Source organism: Taudactylus pleione, unplaced genomic scaffold, assembly GCF_031769625.1.
Source record: "Taudactylus pleione unplaced genomic scaffold, aTauple2 ptg001137l, whole genome shotgun sequence".
NCBI classification, from domain to species: Eukaryota; Metazoa; Chordata; class Amphibia; order Anura; family Myobatrachidae; genus Taudactylus; species Taudactylus pleione.
The window spans coordinates 4,375,154-4,402,700 of record NW_028285538.1 but is presented as its reverse complement, the minus strand read 5'-3'; the positions used below and the strand labels follow the sequence as shown (position 1 = coordinate 4,402,700).

Below are 27,547 nucleotides of genomic sequence, written 5' to 3'. Positions count from 1 at the left end.
CAGTTGAGTTCCTTCCGTTCTCCTCAGTTGGAAGACTTCCTTGATCAAACCTGAAAGAAGGCCCAGGTATCTTGCAGTTTGCAGACTCTTTATTCTCTCTCAAGTAAGGAAAGAGAAAAATGGGAATGCACACTTGTCAAAAAACACAATTTTAGACCATATTTAAGTCTACAGTATATACAGTATGTTGGGGCTGGAGCTTCCCTCAGGCCTTACAGCCTGGGCAATCGAAATGGTGGAAAGGTGGTCAGAACAGCTTTTGGAGGGTCATAAAGATGGCCAAACAATGCTGCAATCACGGCATAAACCAACCATCAGGGAGGCACAAGGTGCTCTTTTGTGATAAAGGAAGCCAACAAAATCATACGTTGGGTGAAATTAAAAGTTCCAGCACCTTAGGTGTGTTCATTCCAGTGGTGAAAAACTGGGTAAGTGTGGTCTGTATCCTGGAGGATGTTCTCTAAATCCTGAAGTTTTTTTTAGCAGATTGTACCCAACAAAGAATGAGCACACAGAGTCACTGAATGAGACTAGGAGACAAGAAGCAATGGTAGCAAGTATAGTACTACGGTCAAACTTTAAGAAGGAGAGCAAGGTGATGGTGATTAGGTTGAAGATCTTGTAGCCACCAGAATTGTAAAGCGCAGCATAATATGCTTGTACTATTTAAGTAACTATTAATAATAAAAATAATAAGAATAATAATAAGGGAAAAAGTGATTACCTGCAGTTCACTGAGCACATATCCAAGTACTCTGAAAAAAAAATAGCATATATTGGTTGGGACATAATACCACCTAAAAATAAATTTTTAGACATTTTCTAATATGAACATTAATGCAAGATTTTTGTGAGGTCCTTCCAAATGTTGAACCAATCCTCAGCATTCAAGGCTTCCTTGACAATAAGCTCCCACTTATGTCTGTGTGGAGCATTATCCTCAGTAGAGATTACAAGAAGCACATTAAAAATTTTTAGATAATACTTTTAGAGGGGGCTTCTAAAAAAGCTGTTATAACTGACTAGCAAAAATGTCTAATCATTAAGTACCAGTGTAACTGCCCTTTTGAAAATCCAGGAAGGCTATTTTGAGTAAGAGGTTGGGGTAAAAATCAGATTGCCTTATATGGAGATTACTGGGAAAGGGGGTGAAGATAGGTTACACATTCTGTTACTGCATGATGAGATAGTTAGGGACAACCGGATGAAACCTGGTCTCGGAGCCTGGTCAACCACAGAGGAGAATTCTTAAATGTCGTGCCAAGAGCTACTGATTCTGTCAAGTCAACCCATACTCTAAAATGCGGATGGAAGTGGCGCTGTACACACTTTTCCAGGAAAGCTGGTATTTCTGGAAATGAAGGATGCCCAAACCTTCAAAGAATGTGGCCCTTTGGAGAACACAGGATTGAATATAGGGTTGTTTTACAGTCCGGACAAATTATATTGTCATTTTTTGCAGTGAAGTTTAGGGTAGTGTCAGGAACACTGTTGAGTTATGTGTGAAGAGGTACCGCAGTCCCAGCAGCATATTTATAGCTAAGGTATCCATGTGCCAATCCCATGAGGGGAATAATGTTTGCTTGGTAAAGGACTTCAACAATCCTATCCAGGAAAATTACTAAATACTTGTACTTACTGAATTGCCAATTAAAGGGAAAATTTAGCTATAGGGGAGTATTTTCTTTGGTGAAATGAAAAATGAATAAATAGAGAATTTCCACCTTGGCCCTATTTATTTTAAAGCTTGCTTGATAGGGAAATAAGGGAATATGTGTTAGAAAGGAAGATGTTATTATCATATAAGGCTATTTTATTATAACAAGAGGATATTTTAATTCCTGAGTTAGATCTGTTCTTATGAGCAAGGCGTTCCATTGTTAGGCAAAGATGCAGGGTGAGGAGGGGGGTTAGCACCTTTGCCTGGAGGCTATGGAAATAGGGAAGGGGGCAGCTGAACCCAAACATCAGGACCATGGCTGAAGGGTTATGGTAAAAATTATGATTTCCCTGAGAAAACTGTCTTGGAGACCAGGCAGCAAGGGCTTTCATCATGAAAAAAAGTTTCTTTAAACTATTGCAGCAGATAAGAAGGTGTGGGCTCTGTCTCCATGTTTCATGATAGAGCTGTTCCTTTCAGTTTATGTTGGTATCTATGTTTCATGTAAATGAGGACATTGTGATCCTGGCATTGCACTAAGATTAGTCTTTGGAGAAGAGGGATCTCTTCATTGCTTGCATGTTGTGAGGGCTCTGAGAATGTATGTTAAAAAGACTCTATGGGCTGTATTCAATTAGCTTTGCCTCAGCAAAAAAGTTCTGCCTACCCGACTTTTCGCGTAACGTTATCGTGCGCATCCCCACTTTTTGCCCTATTCAATTACTAACCAGGCAAAAACGGCAAGCGGCGAATGAAGAACAGGGGAAAAGTACTGTCAGAATAGGGGAACTCAGTCTGAACCCCTCAAAAAGATGCACTAACATTGGGGATCAATGTAGAAGTGTTCCAATAGCCCTAATAAAACTATTTGGGAGTACTGAAGTCATTTTAAATCCTTGTTATTAGCGTCCTTGTAAAAGTGGTGAAAAATGGCATTAAGCAGTATTTTATGGTGAAAATAAGTAGTCCAGTCAAATTTGGGGTACCTGAAAATGGGTACTTGCATATTTGAAATTCTCTAAAGTGAAGTTCAAAAAACATGAAAAACACACCTGTTACATGCACCTGCAATCCTAAAAACACCTGACCCATCCTTGCAGACCCCTAAGAAGGCTATTTCACAAATGTTTATGCTTGTCCCCCCACTTTGTACTTTTTCACCCCCAAAATGAAAGTTTTTTTGAGGTGTTCTTAAGTTATTCCCTGAATTTTACTACACAGTTGTCCTTTGGGGGCTGTCCCAAGGGTTCTGAATGGTTTCCCCACCTTTGCACCTCAAAATAAAAAAATTGCACTTCTTTTCTACTGCTATTCTTAGGCAAATCTTTTTCGACTATTACATTGCATTGACTTTCCGCGTAGGCGAAACCCGGCTGGAATTGAATTTGGAGATAAGTTCTGACCATGCAAAAAGCTCAGATCGGCGATACTTTTCCGCAGAAAACGGCTTTTCGCTTCTAATTGAATACGGCCCTATGTCGCAAAACTGATGATCTTTTTGGTCCTCTATGACGTCTATAAAAGATAATGGCCGGTGTGGATGTAAATCATTGGTAGACTTACTTATTTGATTCGACAGTCATACTTTGTGGTGGTGAAACCTGTTCCTGACAATGCTAAGGCACATTTAAACAGAACAGTGAGCTTCGTCTGACCACCTGTGTTGATAGCCTCCTGATTCTCCATGTTGATAGCCTCCTGGTCCTCCATGTATACATTATCCAAGTTATGCAAGTTAAATGTTTTGCACCCGAAGAAGTGTACTTTGGACAGAAGGTGCTGTGCAATTTCTGACTGTACCCACTCCCATGAAGACAGCTTTGGGATGATCCTGAGCTCCAATGTTCCTCAGTTGGATAATATAGAAAACCGGACTTTTATATTTATGCTAAATCCTTCTTTATGTTGCTTTAGTCCCTTTCTATGTCTCCACTGGGGAGACTGCATGCTCTCTCTCCCTGTACACTCCATGGAGAATATAGAATGGGGAGCAGTTTCAGACTCTATATCCCCGAGTCCAATGTTCCCCCTCAATGGATTCAGAGAAAAATAACGGAAATATAAAAATTATGTTTTTAAACTACAAATATGTCTATGCTAGTTCTGCACTGCTTTATATAATGGAAACCATTTACAGCATGCATATATGATCTAAACATGTTCTTTTATTTTATCTGTCAACTCCATTCATTTGTTGTTTTACAATGTATCTGAAAAGGTTTTATTGATACCTGATATTCCTGATTACAGGTGAAATACCATGAAGACTTTGAAAAGCAGAAGGGAAGCTTCACTCCCGTGGCCAGTGACCCAATTACAGAAAGAGTGAAGAAGAACACCATCGACTTCAGTGACATTAACTACCGCGGAATTCAGAGAAAGGTCGTAGAAATTGAACGAAAGAGAAGCGAACAAGATCAAGATGCCACAGGTACCAGATCTTCCGATGTTGTACACCTCTATTTGACTGTACTGTAGGATTAGAAGAAGAGCATAATAGCTATTGGAGAATACAGCTTTCAAAATCAAGTTAATGTGAATGGATAAGTTTAAACATCTGGTTGTTGAACAGTTTAAGTGTGAATGGTGTGGAGATTGAAGTTCAGATTGATCATTATGAATATATGAGTAATTAAACTTTCAGTATGCGGTTGTTTCCAAAATGAATACACTATGGGGGTCATTCAGACCCACTCGCAAGCGGCAGTACGCCCGCAAGTGGGTCGATGTTCCCCACTGCGCATGCGCACGACGGAGGGAGCTCCGTCGTGCGCATGCGCGAGACCCGGACTGCGACAGCCAAGCTGTCGCTCCGGGTCTTGCACCAAAGGGGGCGTGCTGTCGATGGTGACTGACAGCACGCCCCCTTTGGTGGGCGTGCTGGGGGCGTGCCTGCCAGATGGAGGCGTTCCCTTGGGAATGCCTACCGTCTGAAGCCGGCCCCACTGACATCACAAGTGATGTCAGTGGGAGTGATTTTGGCTCTGATAGAGCCAAAATCACTCCAGGGCTTGTGGCAGGGAGACCCTACCGCAAGGTCTCCGTCGCAAGTCCGATGGTCGCGATGGTCAAGACCATCGCGACCATCTTTTGGACGCTCGTATATGCTGTGGGTGGTCACCCACAGCTATGCGAGCGTCCAGGAGGATGCTCCATTTTAATGGAGGAGGGCTCTGATTCAGAGCGAGCGCTCTGGTCAGAGCGTCCGGCTCTGAATCAGGCCCTATGTCAGCTAATTCAATCAGTAGCACAGATTCACAAATAACAGTAGATCTCTATAATTGCAAAGAAAAGTATCGATGTTGCTGCTCATAATGACTTGTGCTGGAATGGCAAATTGCAACCCAGCCACCACTAATTAATTATATTGCCCCCATGGACTGGAAAAAGACAAACATATTCCTTTGTGTTCTATCATGTATATTACTACCAAGGGCACTGTCACTATGGGCATACACACACATATATTCTATATACTGTAATTATAGGACTGTTTCTGCAGTAAGTCTATTCTCACACTGGTATTTATCAAAGCTGGGAGAGAGATACAATTGTAAAAAATAAATTACTAACCAATCAGCTCCTAACTATCATTTTTTAAACACAGCCTGCAAACTGTAAATTGGAAGCTGATAGGTTAGTACTTTATCTCTCACAATTTCATTTGATAACTATTTGCCCGGAAAGCGTAACTGACACTAAGATCTGTCAAAAGTTTAATAAATGTACGGATGTATTAAATTAATGAATTGCTAATGTAGGCGGGCCAGCCACGATTATTATGTTCCTAACTCGCCGGGGATATCTTCATTTTTAATACAGTATGTACTACCAAGAACTCACAGGTTGGTGTAACTGCTGTCACCACGAGTTATTTTCCCGGCATTTAGGAGAAGTCTTTCACAGAAGTGAGACTTCATCGGGGGAAGTTAACACTGCACATGCACACAGCGTCAACTTCCGTAACTGGCCGGGGGCTGTGGGGGAGAGATCGAAAGATCTCTCTCCTACCCCTGAAGCACCCATAGGCAAACAGTAGTTTACACCATCTGAAGATGGTGTAAACTACCGGGGCTAAACTCCAAAAAGCTGAGCTTTTCGGAGTTTAGTACCTAGGTGTCAGATTGTAGTCCCCATTGACAATAATGGGGACTGCGATCTCAAGTGCTAATTAGCACTTTGCCGGAGATTTCTGTGAAATCTTCTGCATTGTGCTATTAGTACATAGCAACAATACATAAAATTATGCAGAAACTACAGTTTCTCCATAATTTTAGGTAAAAATCAGCTTGATACATATGCCCCTCTAACTTATACTAGTTATTAAACTGGCATACTGCGCTGTATTATGCGAAATTAAGGTTTTTATCCACCTGCCACAACATAATCAATCTACAGTGGATGGCTTTGACCTTACAAGTGGTTTTGGAATATTTGGCACTGTGAATGGGGGTGCAGAGATAATTCATGATCTTAACTTGCTATTTCTTACATATAGATCTTAGAGTCTGGCGTACAAATCCAGGATCCGTGTTCGACTATGACCCAGCAGAAGACAACATTCAATCAAGAAGCCTTCACATGCTTTCTGGTATGGAAATGGGAGGGGCTAGAACCTGCACTAAATATCCGACTTCTAGCTGTTTGACAATGCGAAAAAAAATACTCATACAGTACATACATTACCCCACCCCTTCTCAAAAAATACTACCTTCTACTCACTGTAAATTAATAACTCTGTTATGAAAAACCATACTGTATACAACACATCCATAGATTACATAAACATTACATGATTACACATAATTATGTATATATATATATATTTATTATTTACACAAACACATTATCTTTATCTATTTGTATACATACACACATATCTATCTACATGCTGTATGTATATATAAATAACATTATGTTAGACTATATGAAGTGCATACACCCAACTTGTTTCTCTGCCTCTTGTGGCCTCTTTTTTTTCTCGCAGTTCAAGCTCGTCGCAGCCGTGAGCACTCCCGTTCTGCTAGTGCCTTGAGCCTCAGCGCTGGGGATGAGAAATCTGAGCCGTCTGATCCGGCCGACCATCATCATTCCTATTACAGCAATGGAGGCATCTTTACAACTACTGTAACAGGTATAATGACAATAAATAACTAAGACCACTCCATACTTGTAGAACACCACAAGTACTTATCACTGTCATTGTCCCATAACACTTATAGGCCACAAGGAAAGCTCACATATACTGTTCTACCAAGGTAAGTATACACCTCGCAAGAACGACTAAAGCAGCCTAGCAAGCGCTGTAGAGTCTGGCAGTATATGACCGCTTTTAGCAGCAAATTACAGCTTACCGCAAATGCTCAGTACTTCTTCTATGTTTTCATGGTGACATCTTACCATCATAGGTTACAAGCAAGCAAAAACTACCGAACTTCCACAACAAAGGTCCTCATCTGTGGCCACACAGCAAACAACAGCGTCATCTGTCCCATCACATCCATCCACTACTGGAGTAAGTGACCAAGACATTTCATTACAGCATTCTTGTGGGTTCATTTAAAACAGGGATGGGGAACCTCACGCCCGGGGGCCATATAAGGCCCACGGAATCATTAGGTCTGGCCCTCTGAGCTTTTTTCTGCTAGCTTCACCTGGCTAGCAGGATGCCTAGAATGGCACCCTGCAGCCAGAATCTTTGCAGCAGTGCCGCCTGGAGCATCCTTAGGATGTTTCAGACGGTCACACCGCTGCCCTTACAGCTCCCTGGAGCATCCTCATGATGCTTCGGGCATTGCTGTAATCACCGGTGATTGTGGCCCCACTCCATGTGACATCACACGGAGAGGGCGTGGCCTGTACAGGACCCGCAACATTTTTTATATATATCAAAATGACCCTCCGCAGAAAAAAGGTTCTCCACCCCTGATTTAAAAGGTTCAAACGATGAGTACTCAGGTTTCATAGCTGTGACCGTGGCACTTAACTGTTAGGCAAATCGTTTTGACCCATCAGTTTGTACTGTATAATCAAAAGATGCCAGTTTGAAGAGTCAAAGAGGTGCCAACATGCAGAAGTCATTTCCAAACAAGGTCGTACTCAGGGCCTGATTCAGAGCCAGACGCTATTTGCGCTCGCTCGTTCAGAAAAAGGGGACGGCTATTTAAATTGAGCGCTCGCTCTTTGCGGTCTGTTGACGCCTCTATGTCTGAGCGAGCGAATGAAACATGCGCTCGCTATTTTGTAAAAACGCCCCCTGGCCGCTCACATCCTACGTCATCTCCGCTATTTATTTGATTAATCGAGTACATCGAAAGGCATCTGAACTGCTCGCAGTGCTTGTGGTAGGTTTATCCTACCGCAATCATGCGAACAGTTCAGGCTAAGAAACAACCAAGTGACGTGGTCGATGACGCTGCTTTGTTAATTATGCACACCCTTAAAACGCCCGTTTTGACCATTTGGCACGCCTGCGTTTGGATCACCACTCCCCGTTTTCAAGCACCTTCCCGTTACCACCCACAAATGCCTCATCCTGTCACTCAAATTAGCAGGCACTCGCTATTTTGCGAGTGCTCGATTTCCGACCGCAATGACTGGTTGGCGCATGCGCATTACGACCCATGCGCAGATGTGCGAACATCGCTCGGAGCGAACGAGCGGCCGCTTACGAGCGGCTCTGAATCAGGCCCTCAGTGAGTCTGCAGTCTAAGCCAAAAGATCTTTCAGAAATGAAATTTCCAAATGTGCAAGCATAACCAGTCCTATATTACAAAAACCTAATTTATGCACATACTCAAAAATAGAACTTTTTACATTTTAATCAAACAATTTATTCTATGAGTGTGCGTGTAATCTAAGACTATCAATTTTATTCAGTGTAATAATCTGCTGTTGCTTATTTTAGTTATATTATTACGGTTTTAATTGGCCCTATTGATGTGAAGTGTTTTAACTTCAGTTACTGTAGCTAAAGAATTGCAAAATTGTTAGGACAAGCAAACTAATCTCAATATAAAAAGGAGTCAGGGTAAGAAGTATCTCCAAAGCGAAAACAGCAGGTGGAAATATAATGATGTACCTACAGTAATTGCAGGGCTGGCTTGACGCATGTTCGTCCAGTGCAGTCGAACAGGGCGCCACCCCATAGAGGGTGCACCCCTCCCAGCCATTCCTGATTTCAGCGGGACAGTCCCATTTTTCGGGCACTGCCCCGCTGTTCCACCCGCGTGATGAAGTGTCCTGCGGGCGGTCGGGAGGTTGGGCACCGGAGAAGAGGAATGGATGCCGTGCACATGGGCTGGGGGGCAGCTCAGGTACTGACGTAGTGCTGGGCTCACCCCCAGCCTGACGTTAATGGGTTAATGGGAGGCGTGCCATACGGGCATGCCCTCCTAAATAACGCCATTTAGGGCCTTGACCTATGGTAATTAGGCCACACCTCCATGTTGGGAAGTGTTACTCCACAGCAGCTAGAGTGCCACACAGGGCCGGATTAAGGGAAACATGGGTCGGTGGCTGAAAGTGTTAAAGGGCCTATACGGAGAAGCAGAGGAGGTGTGAACAGTGCCGTGTGGGCCAGTGCCATGTGGCCATGGACACACCCTTCACTATGTATCCCAAGGTTGATGATGATTTATGGATGACTGCATGGCCAGCTGGTATCCAGTCATCATTATGCTATCATTATGATTGGCCTATTTTTATGAGGAGGCCTGGAGCTGTAGCTCCATCTGCCCCATTGTTAATCTGGCCCTGGTGCCACAGGTTGCCTACCCCTGATCCAATATCTATAGTGCCTTATACAAGTTACAAACGTGATCAGTCTCCTGTGGGAACAACTCCATTGTGGGATTTTGTTTTTCCTTTCAAATACACAACTAATATGTTACTGACAATAACAAAAAGTACATTCCAAACCTTATTCAGTGGTAAAACGGGGACATTTCACTGGATTTATTACACTTTAATCTATCTTTTGTTGCTTATGGTATTAAACATGGTATTGAAATGTTCTGTCTAGTTTCATAATGTAAAATCAAAAATAAATGTTGTCATTAAATAATCTAAAACTAAAAGAAAAAAAAGTAAAAATTTGTCATTTTAAAACAAAAAGCAAAAACAATGCTTCTGAAAAGGGCCTTATTAGGCCGGGTACACGTCAGGCGATATTTTGGATGATATATTGTTCCAACTCAGATCGGAACGATATATATCATCCATATCGCTCAGTGTGTACCCTCAATCACGCGTTCACGTGCATCGTCAGCGATGTAGTCCCATCTGATGTGCTGCATGTCAGATAGGACGACGTCAATGACGACCACATGCAGAATGGAAGGGTATATCGCACGGTCGTACACCGCATCATTCAGTGTGTGCGGCCGCACGATATATCCTTTCATCGTGCATTGGATAAGCTGGGATACACGTCATTCTGATGTGTACCCGGCCTTAATGTCACATTTTTCCGCCGCAAGAGTCACGATGTGATTCCAAGCCTGCTTTTTGATAGGTTTAAAAACTTACAATCATGGTAGTAATCCTTTGAGAATCCTTCAATAAAATATAAAAATGTATCTCCCCTGCTATTTCTTACAATTTTGTAAAATCAATTCAATAACGATTGAAGTTTCCTCTGTCATGTCCCAGGCATATAATACAGTTATCTCCTTCGGGACAAAGAGCATTAATGAGCCGATCAGTTCTGGTGGATGTATGCAGTGTGGTGTCTTCACAACAAACGCATCTAACACAAGTAATAACAGGCAATAACTAAATATATTGCTTCTCTTTTCCAGAAAACCTTCAGAGCCATGTATGACTATAGGGCATCGGACAATGATGAAGTATCTTTCAAAGATGGCGACACCATAGTAAATGTCCAGACCATAGATGAAGGCTGGATGTACGGAACAGTCCAGAGAACTGGCAAGACGGGCATGCTTCCAGCTAATTACGTGGAAGCCATTTAATAAACCGATGAAAGCATCCTCCAGCAGTGACAGACACCACACTGCACAGATACATCCGTGGGGGAGCAGACGTCGCCATTTTGAATTCTCTTGCCTTCTCTCTGAAATAAAAACTATCAAATATAAAAATATTAACATCGTATGTATTTTCCTAAGATTGGACTGACCTGCAACTGTACTTTATAAAAACGAGATTTTTCTTCTTTATGGTAACATCAGCTAACACCAGGATTATATACATTGTCCTTGGTTACAAATAGTTCTAGACTCACACGATGTGGTAAGATAACTTGAACTGTGCCATTGGCTTTTTACCTATTATTCTATTCAATATGTTTCTTACTGTACACAGACTTGACACACTTCTTGGAATTGTAAAATCCACCATTTTACATTGTTTTAAGCAATTGCCCTAGGATATCACAAAAAGGACGAGCCTCTCCCCTCCTCTGCTTGTGAACGCTGCATGCATGTGATTATGTTCTAGGGTGACTAACCCATACTCCCTGTACATTAGTGAACAATAAAGCTGGGGTTTCTGCAGTATCTTTATTGTGCTGATAAATTGGAATTGCCAATTATTTTGTTTAAACTCACAACATTACACATTATAGGATTGCGTTACCTTTATTTAAACTCCTTGGGGTATATTTACTAAAGTGCGGGTTTTTAGAAGCGGAGATGATGCCCATAGCAACCAATCAGATTCTAGCTATTATCTTCTAGAAGGTGCTAGATAACTGTTAAGTAGAATCTGATTGGTTGCCATGGGCAACATCTCCACTCCTAAAAACCTGCACTGTAGTAAATATACCTCCTTGAATCATATATGTCCCTCCTCATTACAAATGGGTTGAACCAAATACCTGCCCCAGAGAGCAGAAAGTTGATCAAGGACTCTCATTAGGCATCAATTGGGTTCCATGGAGGATGCTCTGTAGAAGAGATGTAGTCAGCTTTACAAATACGGTATATTCATGAAGTGGTGATAAGAATGGAGAAATGTGCCAGTGGAGAAGTTGCCCATGGCAACCAATCAGCTTTGAGGTTGTATTTATCAAGTATAAAATAATAGGTAGGAGCTGATTGGTTGCCATGGGCAACTTCTCCACTGGTACACTTTTCAACTCTGTTCACTGCTTCATGAATAGACCCCACAACAGTTGCACTCTTTCCCCTGGCAGTATATTAGAATACGTGATTAAAATAGGTGAAATAAAGGTGGTGTTCTCTTTTAAACCAATGACTTTGCAATCTGCAACAGTCTTATAGTGGGAATGTACTCTCATCTATTCTACTTCTATACATTGTGTAGTTCTGAAGGATATTTTAAACCTAAAAGGGCTGCATGTAATGGTGGAATGACCTTCAATCATTCATCTGTCGTTTGGGACTTGTGTAATGGTGTCCCCTGGTATCTGACAGCACAAGTGGTAACTGGGACACAAATAGCTGACTGAAACTTTGCTTTGCCTATAGATCAACACCATAAATTGTATAATGGGATTTCTTTAGTTTAAATCCATTTCTCTGAATCCATTGGGGGACACTGGACCCTGCGGAAATAGCCTCCTTTAGCATGTTAGCACTTTAGTATATTCAGGGGTAACTGTGTTATAGCCTGCAACTTGCAGGCATCAGAGAGTCTGCCCAATGCTTTAACGGGACAATTATTTAAAAGGCAAAACCAATGATCGCCACTTTAAAACATCAGGGATACACTCTGATGCCTGTAAATCGCAGCGCTATTACATTTACTCCGCAGTGGCAAACTCCCTTAATAAAAACAACTCGCTGAAATCCCAGGTAACATTTTAAACCAGGAAAACTAGAGCATAAATTGACTCAAAGAAAACAATTAAACGCAAGTTTAAAAAAAAAAAAAAGGAAGAGAAAACCATTTTCGCTGCCATCCTATCGAAGACACTGAGGCCTGCGGACACCCCAAAGATGGCCCATCGGGTGAGTACACTCACAGAGCTGCAGGGCACAGCATCTTACAGCTAAACTTGACGTCTTTAATAACAAGCACATTGTATGCATTTACCAAACTTTACAGATGACCGACCTTGTGGCTGCCAGAGGCAGGTGCTTAGTCAAAACACATTGGCCCTGATTCAGACCCACTCGCGAGCGGCTGACCGCTCGCAAGTGGGTCGATGTTCTGCACTGAGCATGCGCACAACGGAGGGAGCTCCGTTGTGCGCATGCGCCAGACGCGACGAGCGAAGGAAAGTCCTTCGCTCGTTGTGTCTGATCAAAGGGGGCATGCTGTCGATGTTGATTGACAGCACGCCCCCTTTGGTGGGCGTGCTGGGGGCGTGCCTCCCTGACGGGGGCGTTCCCACGGGAACGCCTCCCGTCAGAAGCCGGCCCACTGACATCACTAGTGATGTCAGTGGGAGTGATATTGGCTCTGATAGAGCTAAAATCACTCCGGAGCTTGCGGTTGAAAACCTCAACCGCAGGCTCCGGCTCGCAGTTTCGATGGTCGCGATGGTCAAGACCATCGCGGCCATCAAACTGCACGCTCGTATAGGCTGTGGGTGGTGACTCACAGCTATACGAGCGTCCAGGAGGACGCTCCATTTTTTAGGAGGGCGGCCCTCATTCAGAGCGTGCGCTCTGCTCAGAGCGTACGGCTCTGAATGAGGGCCTTTGTCACATCACCCTCAAGACACCTACTGTTCTGGTAGAATTAGCCTTTACATTACAGTAAGAAACCCTATTCCTAACCATGTAAACATGCTGAATCACAGCAGTGATCAATAGAGTACTTGTTTGGACACTGCCAAACCCCTTTTGTGGGCATCCATTGACCACAAGATCTTTCAGATTGAAACAGCACTGGAGTGGAATCTCAATAAAAAAGTTTTTGTTTAGGATATAAATCCTCTTTAAATAGATATTACTACCATAATTGAATTGGAATTATTTTGATTTAAATATATAGAGGATTTTCATCCTAAACAAACAAATGAATTAAAGTTCTACTCCGAGGGGTAAATTTACTAAGATGGGAGTTCTATTAAGAAGTGATGTTGCCCATAGCAACCAATCAGATTCCAGGTATTATCTTCTAGAAGGTGCTAGAAAAATGAGAAGTAGGATCTGATTGGTTGCTATGGGCAACGTCACTTCTTAATAGAACTCCCATCTTAGTAAATTTACCCCCAATGCTTTTATCCTTTCACCAATTCAAAAAGGAGATTGTCATAATGTTCACCTAGACATCATCATAACTGCTCAGCCAGAAAACTCTTTTTCTTAAGAAGCATGGCTTCAACTGCCACACAGTTAATTGGTGCACTAATCCTGGTCCCAACTAACAGGTGACATCTTTTGGGAAGATGCAGCGACAGATATCTTGAGTATGACTGTGTAACAGGGCAGGTTTAGCCAGTCTGGTGCTACTAACAGCTCCCAAATGCTTCCTCTTCTACCTTTTTTAGACTGTACAGCACAACGCCACCAGATGAAACAGTCAAATTAGATTACAGTTTCACAGCATTAGCTTCAATCAAAAGCACCCCAGTTTGTTTTTCACTCAGGATAACATCAGACCAGTCTTGTGCAGAAACGCTGAACGAAATCATTAACGATTTTGTTCAGTGCTGGGCTCCCTTCCTCATCCCCGAACATGTTCAACCTGACATTATCGCCAGGTTGGACGGGAGATTCGGGCGATGAACGATAACTACAAACGGGAGCGCGCTTTGGTCGTTATCATTCATCGTTTTGGGGCTGAAACTGAACCATTTTTTGGACGACTGAACGATAATGATATCGTTATCGTTCCATCGTCCTAAAAATCACTGCGTATGTACGCATTAGAATTACTCTCTTAACCAATCATGATTATATTCTGACATTTTTCTTCTATTATCCAGAGTACACGATAAGAAAAAGTAAAGTGCAGACATGCCCTCCTGCCCAGATAATGCAGAATACCAATACACAATCCCATCCCTGTTATATATACTTCCATGCACCTGACAGCAGCTCTAGTGCAGTGGCTCACATACGGGGTGCCATGAGGCACTTGGAGGGGGGCCACAGGTTGGAGGTCCAGCACCAAATTATTTAGGGTTCATGTATTAGGCAAAACCAGTGCTAGTGGCTGCCAAGCATAAAGAATGTGGAGAAACAGAAGCACAACCTTATCCAGCACCACATAACTGACCCTAAGGATGGCAGGTAAGCGCTATGCACTCAACTTAATCATTTGTGCAGAATTTCTCAAAAAGAAATCTTTGGCCTAGGGGTGCAGTGAAAATAAATTGCTGATACTCTAGGGTGCTAGGGTGCCGCGATTCAAGAAAGTTTGTGTGTGTGTGTTTTTTCAGAGGCTGCATCCCCTCGACAGCTTCCTAAATGGTGCCTAGGACTCTGAGGCATTTTCCCTGGTCAAAGGCCTCTAATGGAGCTGGCAGCAGCTGAAATTTTCCTATTCACCATTGCCGGGAAGAAGTCGAAGATCGTGAAAGAGACTACAGTCGTGCCCTCACTCGTCTTTGCTGCAGTCGTGACACAATTAGGACATACTAGGAGACGGTGCTGATTCATTTGACACTTGTATATCTATGTGCAACTGAGTCTCTCAATCAGCATGTGAAGTGCTATGATGCAGCGGCCGCAGCTTTTTTCCAAGCCAAGTTCCGCTTACATGCAGTCGCGCACAGATATACAAGTGTCACATATTAAATCAATACCAACAGTCTCTTGGTGCTTCCTAATCCCATCACATTGTGACTTAGACTCATTTTCAGCAAAAAAAAAAAAAAAAGATGCCCGACGCTAATAGAGTTGCACGGGACCTGACAAATCACTCATGCCAGGCATATCGCATTGCATGGCATAATGGGGCAGATGTATGAAGCTCTGGGAAGTGATAAATTGGAGAGTGATAAACGATCAACCAATCAGCTCCCAACTGTCATTTTTCAAACACAGCCTGTAACATAACAGTTGAGAGCCGATTGGTTGGTCGTTTATCACTCTGCACTTTATCACTTTCCAGAGCTTCATACATCTGCCCCATTGAGGCTAGATGAGCAAGGTCACATCTGTATATCTCCAGGTTCCAGCTGTTTTCGGCAGGATAGTTTCCAGGGATAGTTGGTTTTTGAGCCAGTGCATCTGTACAAGTTATTTGAATCACTCCACATGACACTGCTTCTACCTGATCAATTGCCAATATAACAATACAATGTTATTGTATCTATCGTAGATATTGTATGAGAACTTTCATAACACAAGGGAAATACTGTATTAGTAGGCAACTGGTGAATACTAAATAATGGACACATGCCAAATAGGTTTCTTGTCCAGAATTTGTAAAGCAGCCATCCCACCGCTATACAAACCTTACATCACAGAGGAATCACCAACCAGGCAAATCCCATTGACTTGGCAAATTCATATACCCTGGACATACAAGTAGGTGAATATATGCTTTGATGACCAGCTATTTTCATTATTCTTCTGTGGACCACCTAAAAAAGTTATTCTCAATTTATTCCACTTCTTTATATTGATAATATAAACCTATATCATGGTGATCCATTTTCAGTGTTACGATTCCTGCCATTGGGTAGGTAGCAAAGAAAAGGGCTAAAACGTCCAATATTCCTTTGAAATCCCTTAATTACCAAAAATACTGTGTGATGAGATTTCTCTAAAGATGCCAGGAATACTGGCTTTGTTTGCAAAATTTTCGATGGGAAAGGGGCAATTCTTTAGGCACCAAACTATGAAACTGAAAACACCCAGAATTAGTTTGCTTTACAAATTCCCAGCCCTATGTTTTTTAAAAACACTCATATGGTTATCTACAGTACTTATACTGTATGTCCAAAGGAAAGATTAAGGTATAATTTATTAAAATATTCCTCCTTTGGGCCTTACTGTATGGTGGACTCTAACCTTCTCAGCACCTTCAGAGATTTGGGAGAGTTACCATTTTATCTTCTCTTCCCAAACTATAAATGTTCTCAAGGAGTTTTGCTGTCAATCTTCTCACAGAACAATAGCTTGGAAGAATGATGTAGTGACAACGGATTAGAGCACAGTTTCTCAAACTCGGTCCTTAGGACCCCCAATAGTGCATGTTTTCCCAGTCTACTCACAGAATCACAAGTGAAATAAATAGCTCCACCTGTGGATATTTTCAAAAGTGTCAGTGAGTACTGAATACACCTGTGCACCTGCTGGGTGACCTGGAAAACGTGACCTGTTTGGACCGAGGACCGAGTTTGAGAACCACTGTATTAGAGCATGGCCATGTTAAAAGAACTGAACATGACACATTCCCTTCAGAATTTGCTTGGAACAGAAGTTCTCAATCTCCACCTTTACAGTGCAGGTTTTAAGGATATCCATTCTTGAGTCCAAATGGTTAAATCAAATTGACTGAGGTACTAATAATGTCACCTCTGCTCAAGCATGGATAGCCTTAAACCTTGAACCAGAGGTTCCCAAACGCGGTCCTCAAGGCTCCCCAACAGTCAGGTTTTAGAGATATTTATGATTGAACACAGGTGGTTAAATCAAATTGGCTGAGGTACACCTGTACTCAACAATGGATATCACTTAAGCTGCATACACACGTAACAATTTTTTGAATAATTTAACTACAACGTCGTTGCTATCGTTCAATTGTTGATAAAAAAAATCCTGCAATTTCTGAGTTATAACGATGAACGAATATCGTTCAAGCGCGTTTCCCGTTTGTAGTTTAATCTGACTGACCAACTGAACGATTTTCATTAAGGGAAGTTACAAAAATCGTTTGTAGTTCAAAAATCGTTCATTACACTTTAAAAAATTTGACAGAAAAACAAGAGATATGGTAAGAACTTAGTCCATAGGGTCCACAGGGTTGACCTTGCGGTATAGCTGGATCTGGATCCACAGGCACCACGCAGTTAAAGCTTTCACTGCTCCCAGGATGCACTTGGGTCCGTCCTCCTCTATACCCGCCCCCGAGCCACAGGCACCTCAGTTGGTAAGCAGCCAAGGCTGGAGGAGGAGACTAAACAGAGAGAAGGAAGACTGGAACACACAAGAAACCATACTCACAGAAATGGGAGATGGAAAACCGGTCACCAGCCACACAGCCCATTTGAAGCCAGGTGCGTCAGGGCGGGCGCCCTGTGGACCCTATGGACTTCATAGAAACAGAGATAACAAAGGTAAGTTCTTAACATATCTCTTGTTTTCTACTTCAGGGTCCATAGGGGGTCCACAGGGTTGACCTTGGGGATGTCCCAAAGCAGTTCAACTAAGGGCGGGGATGCTCCTGTGCAGAAAGGAGAATCCTGCGCCCAAAGGATGCATCCCGAGAGGCAAAGGTGTCAAACGCATAAAACCTCAAAAATGTCTGAATGGAAGACCAAGTGGCTGCCTTGCACAGCTGAGGCACCACGTCTAGCAGCCCAAGAAGGACCCACAGACCGAGGCTGGAACAGGTAAACATTCCTGTATATAAGCCTCCCTAATAACAGAACAAAGCCAACGGGCTAACGTTTGTTTGAAGACAAGCAATGGTCAGGTGGAGATGTCGAAGAAGCACCTCCGGGGAGCTTGCCAGCAGCAGAAGATCGTCCAGGTACGGCAACAACCGTATACCCTGACCCCGAAGGTGGGCAGCCATAACTTCCATCACCTTGGTGAACACCCTCGGAGCCGTGGAAAGGCCGAAAGGCAACGCCCGAAACTGGTAGTGAAGGTTCAGGATAGCAAACCTCAGATACCGCTGATGTGCCGGTGCTATGGAGATAGGCGTCCTGGATATCGAGGGAGACCATGTAATCCACGGGTTCCATCGCCAGAATGATGGAACGTAACGTTTCCATCCTGAACTTGGGAACTCTGAAGTATTTGTTCAGAGACTTCAAATTCAGGATAGGGCGATGAGAACCATTGGGTTTCTGCACCAGAAACAGAGTAGAATAGTACCCCGTCCCGCGCTGAGACTGCGGAACGGGAACAATGACCCCCTGCTTGTAGCAAGGATTCTATAGCTACCTGAATCTGGACAGCTTTGGTGTTGTCCAGAGAAGGACTCATACAGAAAAACTGGCAGGGCGGCCTCAACCGAAAAGACAGGGCGTACCGCTGAGAGACTACTTCTCGAACCCAGGCATCCGTGGTGGTATTGTGCCAACACTGGGCGAATTGGAGAAGTCGGCCTCCCACTCTGGGATCCCCCAGAGAGAGGCCCGTCCCATCAGGCAGCAGGTATATCCTCCTGCTTGGAAGAAGGGCGCCGAGCACTCCATGCCTGCTTCTTGGGCTTGGGTGTGGCCTTGGACGCCGAATGTCTCGGGAAGGACTGACCCTTGGCCTTACCCTGAACCCGAAAGGACCGAAAGGCAGAGCTCCTCACTTTAGCCGGCGCAGAGGCCGAAGGGAGGAAAGCCGACTTGGACTTAGCCAAAGTATCCACTATTTTGTCCAAATCCGGACCAAATAGTAACTCTCCATTAAAAGGCAAGGCCTCCAGACCCTTTTAAGAGTCTGCATCAGCCCTCCAGGACCTCAGCGACAGGGATCGCCGAGCAGACACCGCTGCTGCCGACACCCTAGAAGTGAGCAGGCTGGCATCAAAAGACGCTTCCCCGATATACGAAGCTGCATCCCGCATCTGTCCCACTAACGCTCTCTGGATATCCGGAGCATCGTCAGCAAAGGTATCCTCCAAGGCATTGGCCCAGGCCTCAATGGCTTTAACCACCCAGGAGATAGCCATGGACGGGCGAGCCACCGCCCCAGAAAGAGAGTAAATGGACTTTAAACAAGTCTCCACCTTCCTGTCCATGGGATCCTTCAAAGAGGAGATAGACGGCAATGGTAGCGTCGCGCTTCTGATCAAGCGGGTGACGTGGGAATCCACCGCTGGCGGAGTCTCCCATTTCCTGCAATGAGCTTCAGGAAAAGGATAATTGGACGCCAACCTCTTCTGTGGATGGAACCTCTTACTGGGTAATTGCCAGACCGCCGCCATATAATCCGTTAATTGATCAGACAGGGGAAACACATTCAAAGTTACCTTGGTTTTTTTAAAATTAGGAAACTTCGACCTAGGTGCCGGGGCATCATCCACTACATGTAGGATGGCCCGCACCGCCCTAACTAAGGCTGGAACATTAATGGAGGACTTACATTCCACCTCCTGCCCCATGGCATCAGAGTCAGAGTCCTCATGGATTTCTCCATCATCTGAGGACACTTCTGAGTACGACAACTGCGCAGCTAGTGAACTCACAACAACACGTTTGGACGCCCTTTGTGGCACATCACTTTGCAACATCGACTGAAACGCCGAAGACGAGGCCGCCAGACTCTGTACATAGCTGGAGAAAACATCCACCCAAGGTGGAGGAGCCGTCGGAGCAAAACTCTGCAAAGGCACCACAGACTGTTGCGTCACTGGAGGAGACTGCACATACACAGGCAGTCCCGAATAAGGACCCACAGTCTGGGCCCCGGGGGGAGACTGCAATATTTGCGGAATACCCGGAGAATGGGGGATGGTGGGCTGGGGTAACGCCCTAGAAAGGACCGTTGATGGGACCGATAACCGGTCTGCAATAGATGCCAGCACCTGTGAAAACATCGCCCAAGGAGGGTCCTGTGACACAGGGGGGTTGGAGGGGCCCGGTACCAGCTGGCACCGCCCGCACAGGCCATCCTGAGATAAGTCCTCCCCATCAACTCCAGCAGCACAGCGTCTGCAGGAAAATAGCACAGGAGCCCCAGAGCGCCCAGTCTCCTCATCAGACATGATACAGTAAATACACAAAAAATACGTATCACCAGAGGAATTACGGTCTTAACACCCGCGCACTTAACCGGTATGCGACACAACAGCCCAGATATGGTACTGTGTAGCACACAACAGTATGTGACTGACCCCATAAATACGTGATTTATATAAGTGAGGGTATCAGAAAACGCCCTTCCCCCACACACCTGCCGGGCCGTAGGAGAAGGAAAGGGATAGGTATAAGCTGACAGTAAGGAGAATAAGTCACAGACAGGCAGCACTAGCAATAGTCACATACAATGCAGAAAAGTTAGTACTCACTGCACCTTCCGCTACAATCAACCGCTCAGATTCAGTGTCTGGGAGGGCTATAGCGCTGTGTACACTGTCCTTCAGCAGGGGAGAGGTACACAGGGGGACCGGTCCACTTGATACCGCCTGGGAGTCTGCGATGCCTGCCAGAGAAGATGGCCGCCGGAGACCTCAGAGGAGGAGTGGCCGAGAGATAAGAGCAGCTCAGCGACGCCAGACTGCTAGTTGAAAGGCGCGCTGAGCTGAGGGGAGGAGCCGCTAGACAGGGAAGGCTGCCTCCCCTGGCTAGCAATTAACCCCCGGGTTGCCGGTCCCGCTTCCAGCCTGTTACCCTGGTGGTCTAGCGGACACGCGGGGTATTCCTCTATAGAGGGGGAGCCCGCCGCCGCTGCTAGCTCTCCCGGTCTGTCCCCAGAGACCGGAGGCTTCTGACTGCATACGCTTACCTGATCCCCGTCGCATCCGGCAGCAGTCATGGGAGTCCCCAGAGCCCGGCTAGTACAGACTCTGGGGTCCCGCCGCGATCCCCAGATCTGTACTGGCGTCACGGCGCCAGCAGGGAGAAGGATCGGCAGCGTGGACGTCCTAAAGGACAGTCTGATGCTGCCGCTCTGTTAGTGTAAAAAAAAAGAAGAAAAAAAGAAAAAATTTCTCTTTAAAATAAAGCTTAGGGGCTGCTCCTGCAGCCCCACTGCGACAGGGTGACCCCACTCCGGCCGGGCACCAACTAAAACTGAGGTGCCTGTGGCTCGGGGGCGGGGTATAGAGGAGGACGGACCCAAGTGCATCCTGGGAGCAGTGAAAGCTTTAACTGCGTGGTGCCCGTGGATCCAAATCCAGCTATACCCCAAGGTCAACCCTGTGGACCCCCTATGGACCCTGAAGTAGAAATTGTTGTGTGTGTATACAGCTTAACACCTGAACTGTTGGGGAGCCATGAGGACCGTGTTTGGGAACCTCTGCCTTGGACTGTAATGGCAGCTTTTGGGAACCTCTGGCTTAGAAGTAGCAGAGGGGTAGTATAAAACTAGGCCTTGCTTTCAATTAAACAAATCATTTTCTGCTTCAAATTTTTGTGTGTTTGAATATTGCCATGCTTTCATCTTCAAATCTAAAGGCCCATCAATATTCTTTATACATTGTACGAACTAGTTGATGCTAGTATTGCTGAAATGTGTTTCTTAAAATCTAGGCACCGTGGATTAATTGCTGTAAGATTTGTAAAATCTATTTTAAAGGACTTGTGTTTAAAGGACTTCACCACTGTCACACAATACAGAACACATCCAAACTCTCAGTAACTTCGTACTGAACACCAAAAACACAAGCAAAACAGAAACACTTCTAGACTTGTACCAGTCAATGTTGTGCAGGCGCTAGTATTAGAGGGGAAGTGCTGAATTAATGTAGCATGAATTTAACCCTTTTGCTTCAGAGGCTTCTCACTCTTGTGCGGAGGTCATTTTGTCCACCATCAATAACACTACACAAATTATACCTTGATTTTTCAGAAAATTTTTCTCTCTAACACTTAAAAAAAAATGTAACCCAAATGGGCAAAAAAGGGTATTTTTTGTGTTATAAACGCCAGACATTAGGTTTTATTTGGGCACAAAGTTTGAAAGAATGGAATCCCATCTTTCAAATGAGGGTACCTCCATAATTTTAGATGCTGGAGTCCAGCAGTCAGAGGGACTTAAAGTCGCTCCCCCACCATTTACATATTTTTTTTTCAAAAGTGATGTCATCCGATTACTGTATAATCGATTTTGCACCTAGCAAACTCTGTGGACAATGGGGCAGTGGTGGTATTTTTGGATGTTGCTAGGGCCTTTGACTTTGAGGTTTGGCATTATCTTTGGGAAGTTCTGTTTCACTTTAGGATGGGTCCAAAATGTATATCCTATGTTAGATTACTATACTCATTCCCTTTAGGGTGGGTCTATATTAATGATTGCCATCTTTCCAGGAGTCTTTTTGTATTGGCCATTGAACCCTTAGCATATCTTATCCGGAGTCACACAGAAATACAGGTGATCCAAATTCATCAACAGGTGGACGAAGTGGCTCTATACAGATGGCATGCTACTATTCTTGCTGATGCTTCAGAGTCCCTTGTTGAACTTCTTTCACAGATGTGGAATATACAGTACATGGTATGTAAAACTATCATGACTCCCAGTTCTAAATATACCAACTTTAAGATTAAAGGCGTAGATTATATCATTAATGATTTCATAACATGCCACACAACTAACGTTGTATATCTTGTGGAATGTGAATGTGGCATTATCTATATTGGTCGTACAAGTACGGCACTTAAGACACGTTTAGCAGAACATATAAGGTACTGTATATTAAGAAGGCCGTGCTACTCATAATCTGTCTGACCATTTAATAAAAACACATGGATGTTGCCCCAAGAGTATTGTTCGTTTTATGGACATACAACATATTAAATCCAATTGGAGGGACAGAGATGTAGAAGGAAATCTAGCAAGGGCTGAAATGCATTGGATCTTCAAATTAGGAACTCTAGTACCAGAGGGTCTAAATCTTGATTTTGAATTAAAATGGTTTTTTTATTTCCTATTTCCTATGAAGTTCTGCCTTGTATCTATTTATTTTTAAGGTATTTCACAGCTCTTTGTTTATGTATTTATGTCATTTTAATTCATACACTTTTTTATCTGTATGATTTTATATATGTGAGTATTTACTGTATATGTAATTTTTGCAACTGCGCAGTGTTTAATTTGTCAATCCTTATTTTTTTGCTACCCATATTTGCCTCCACATCGCTTCCGACCTGGTGGAACACGACTTCCGCTCCGTTGTAACCATGCGGAAGTGGATTCCCATTCCACTAGCAAGGATGGGGGTATATATGGTTCTCCCACAGCAGCCAAATCATCAGGCCTAATTGATGGCTGTCAGGATAAATCAGGGTGCAGCTTTTTTTTTTTTTTTTTTTTGTTAAAAAGACGGGTAGATTTATGAATATAGAGTGGAACGCACAACTTCCGGTCCATCACCATCAAACAGAATTGGAATCCCGCTATCTCAGCGAAAGATTGGGGGGCATTAATGGATGGCAAGTCCGGGGAGACCTAGGTGCCACACCTTTCATAAGATAAGTTTATTTTTCAGACAGTTGGCTTGATGTTACTTCCGGTGATCCATGATTGGTACCAGGTAGTATAAATATCAGATTCATTTCACTCTCCATCACACCTTGACAAAGATCATTATAGACAAAAACATATTGATTATGGAGGTTTTGAGAGACTGGGGGCACCTACAGATCCTTCTTTTAATTTGATCGGAGGTATGTTTTAATAAATTGCTATGGTGAAGGTCTGGACACTTACACCTATGTATAGGACATTATTTGGTTCTATTTTTTTACCTGCTTTTAAAGGATTATGAATTTGGATGGTTCTCCCCTGTGTGATTTTTTTTTAATACATTTTTTTTCGTACAATTGTGCTTTTTAATTGTCTGGAATTGGAATTATTCATCTATACTCGGTTTGCGGTGTATAATCCATATGTTTATAAGAGAAGATCCACACGATCAGGAGGGACACTAAAAGAAACCTTAATGTGAGGACCTTAACTCCTCATTATTGTGAGTTGGGTGCGTGTTTGTTGATCTAATTTAAAGAAACCTTTACATATATAGCCATCGGTCTGTCACATGTGAGGTAAGCACGTCTTCGGTTTGAATTTCCTGCATGCAGCACAGAGGGTGTCTACGTAAAGAAACCTTTGTGTGTGATACTCATTTCTCAATGAAGTGAGTAGGGTACACATCCTTTTGTTGCATCCACTGTGGGGATCTTTAAACCACGTCTTATCATCCACTATTTTTGGTGCTGTAACAATATTACACATTGTGCATTTTTCTTCTTTTATATGTCTACATACGAAATATGAGGATGCCATGGGAGAAGATTTAAGAGAAGGATTGATAACACATATCGGCCGAATCCTAAATATGGACATAAGGCTTGATACAGCAGTGTTCCAGATGTTCGGGAATCTGCGCAGGCCAGACCCATTCTGTGCATGTGCAGAACGGATCTGGGATCCCACTTGGACCGCCAGTGATTGACAGTCTGCTGCAGTTTGTGGGTGGCGGTGCCCCGAAATGAAGGCATGTCGCCACCATTGGGGGGGGGGGGGGGGGGGGAGGGAAGAAGCCAGGATCTCCATCAGCTGATGGACATTTCCTGGCTTCTTCCTCTCATGTGTGGCAGCTGGCTGTGGGACCCCATGGGTCACCTTAGCCAGCGGATGTCCTGCAAAGTATCCGATGCTGCATTGGACAACGCAACTCGGACACGTGATGCCTCTTGCTGCATTACCATATCAACACAGACGGGATTGCTAAGCTGCTTGCGAGCAGCTTCGCAATTCCGTCTGAAGCTGAATCAGGCCCAGTTTCTACATTGTTATTGCATGTTCGATAATAACATCTCCTCCTTGTATTATATGGTAATTTCTTTTCCTGTGTGGGCAGGTTCAGGTATTTTGGTTGGGCTGCTATTTTTTGCACCAGAGACTTCCCCTATATTTAAATTTTCGCACTTCTTTCAGTGGTTGAATCCTTTGGCTAGTTTTCCGGTCTGCACATTAACTGGAATACACTTTGTATTCTCCGTCTGTGGTACTTCCTCCTCTGTTGGGACTGCGATTGTTCCTGTCCCACTTAATGTCCAGCCACAAATTGATCATCTGAAATCAAAGATGCATGTCTGGAATAAATTCCCTTTGACCATTACTGGTCAGGTTAAGCTGGCTAAAATGGTACAGGAAGGCCCGTTTATATCACCCCCTCGTATTTTTAAAAGATAGATTCCTCTCCCCCAAGTCTGGGCAGATAAACGGCCTTGAATCAATTTTAAGACCCTATGTGGGCCGAGAGTATTGGGTAGCCTGGCACTCCCAAATCTTCGTCTACATTACATGGCACCGCAGCTGCTGCATTACAGGGATGGGTTTTTGGTGAGAACCAGCATCTTCGTACATTATTGGTGCACACTGTTTCTAAAAGGTCTTTCCCCATTACAACTTTAACTTGATGATAGTTACCTCAGTGAAGGAACCCCATTGGTCACACAAGCTTACACACTTTGGAAACCGGCTTGATGGGAGGGTTTGGACCCCGAGTTGCCCTTCTGCCAGTCTACTGTTCTTTGGAAATTGACCCGGTTGGACAGTGGCACGTTATGATTTGGGGGGTGGGTCTCTTCTCTTTGACATTTGTATAGTAATGGGGTTCTTAAAACCTTTGACAATATTAAGAATGACATTGTAACAAAAAGATTAGCGCTATAATGTATGTAATATATGATGTTTAAGATCCTTTAAGAATGATTGAGCCGGGGTAAATGGCAACCGGGTATATACGGGAAGAGGTGATGCAGGCTTGGTGATCCTAACTGGTCTTATTCTTAACTCAGGTCCTCCTCCCTACTATCAGCCACTGAGTTAAACGCTATACCAGGAACCAGAAGTGGTCAGGAGACGTCAAAGCCAGGAGATCTGTAGTGCAAGGCTGACAGATTCCAATGCATTTCATACATCTGTGTACTTTGTCAAGGATGCTGTGCAATCTTTATAAGATAAACATTTTAGAATAGCCTTGACTATAGCTGCTGCACAACACGTTTCATACATCTGTACTTTGTCAAGGATGCTGGCATGGACACAGTGCAGTCCTTTTATTCTAAAATGTTTATTTTATAGCCTTGACTAGAGCTGCTGCTACACATACCCTAGAGCAGGTCTTCAGTGCTTTTATCCATTGTACTATGTTAGGTATGAATTTGGGGTCCCAAACTCTATGTAGATCCTATGAAAACTCTCTTGCAAGCCTGATGAAAAGACTGAACCTTCAGTAAGGCGATACTGTAGGAGTAAATTCTAGACATCAGATGCTGCACAGATATCACTGTGTGAGACCATATAGTCGATTGTCATTTGCCCCCACACAGTACCAGGTTTTCATTCCAACCAGCCAGATTGGACAGATAATTGTATAGTGTATGCCCAGCATTAGACTTACGGGACTTGAGTCCATTGGAGGATAAGAAGTGGTCTCTGATGTGACGCAGCCCTTTGTCCGCCTACTCTCCATAGGGTTCATCTTGCCTCCTTGACTAAGTAATTTGGGTCTGGGGCCTCGGATAGGTGTCCTAAGTGCTTTAGCCCCACAGTGCTCTTTTGGCTTCTCTGGGAATGATCTGCTGTTGATTATACTTGTGTATGCATTGTATTTATTTTTTTTTGCAATGGCATTGGCTATAACCTGTATTTTTGTACTTTTCTTATTGTATGGTTCAGTGGGTAGCGGGAGGATTGTTCACTAATGGTTGGTTGATTATTTTTGAAAATTTAAAGAAAAGAAAACTAACAAAATGTAAAAAGTGACATCGGCATCACTTACTTAATTTATTTACTTCCTTTAATTTGTCCCTCGCTGTGGAAGATGAATGGGGCTTGTCCTTTGCAGTCTTACAGTCTAGACGACAGGCCCCACTCCTCCACCGCAGCAAAGGTGACATTTAAAATATTTTAAACACTGCTTTTATTAAACTGAACCATTTTGAAAAGCATCAGCCTGCTTGCAATGAGATATCTCCCAGCATACCTGACAGATGCCAAAATTTTAGCTCAGATCTGTCAGTAGATATACACAGCATCAAACACAGACAGACCAGTTGTATGACAGTGTATTTAGCTGGGTACACACTATACAGATAGATCTGCAGATGGTGGTTGTACGTACACACTGAACCACCATCATCTTTGCTTGCCCACAGGT

General features: G+C 43.7%; 1 protein-coding gene across 19 annotated transcripts in view; it reads left to right on the top strand.

Annotated features, from left to right (window-relative positions):
• The window catches only part of NEB (nebulin), a 203,217-nt gene extending 192,036 nt beyond the window's left edge, over nt 1-11,181 (top strand). For 16 of the 19 annotated variants that reach the window (XM_088462027.1, XM_088462026.1, XM_088462030.1 and 13 more), the window contains 6 exons: nt 3,911-4,091; nt 6,159-6,251; nt 6,648-6,794; nt 6,883-6,918; nt 7,069-7,175; nt 10,462-11,181. In XM_088462027.1, coding sequence (XP_088318153.1) covers nt 3,911-4,091; nt 6,159-6,251; nt 6,648-6,794; nt 6,883-6,918; nt 7,069-7,175; nt 10,462-10,635 — 738 coding nt within the window. In that variant the 3' untranslated portion in view covers nt 10,636-11,181. The remainder of the gene's footprint in view (nt 1-3,910; nt 4,092-6,158; nt 6,252-6,647; nt 6,795-6,882; nt 6,919-7,068; nt 7,176-10,461) is intronic. The other 3 variants (XM_088462039.1, XM_088462038.1, XM_088462023.1) reach the window with 1 other exon arrangement.
• The last annotated feature ends 16,366 nt before the right edge of the window (nt 11,182-27,547 follow it).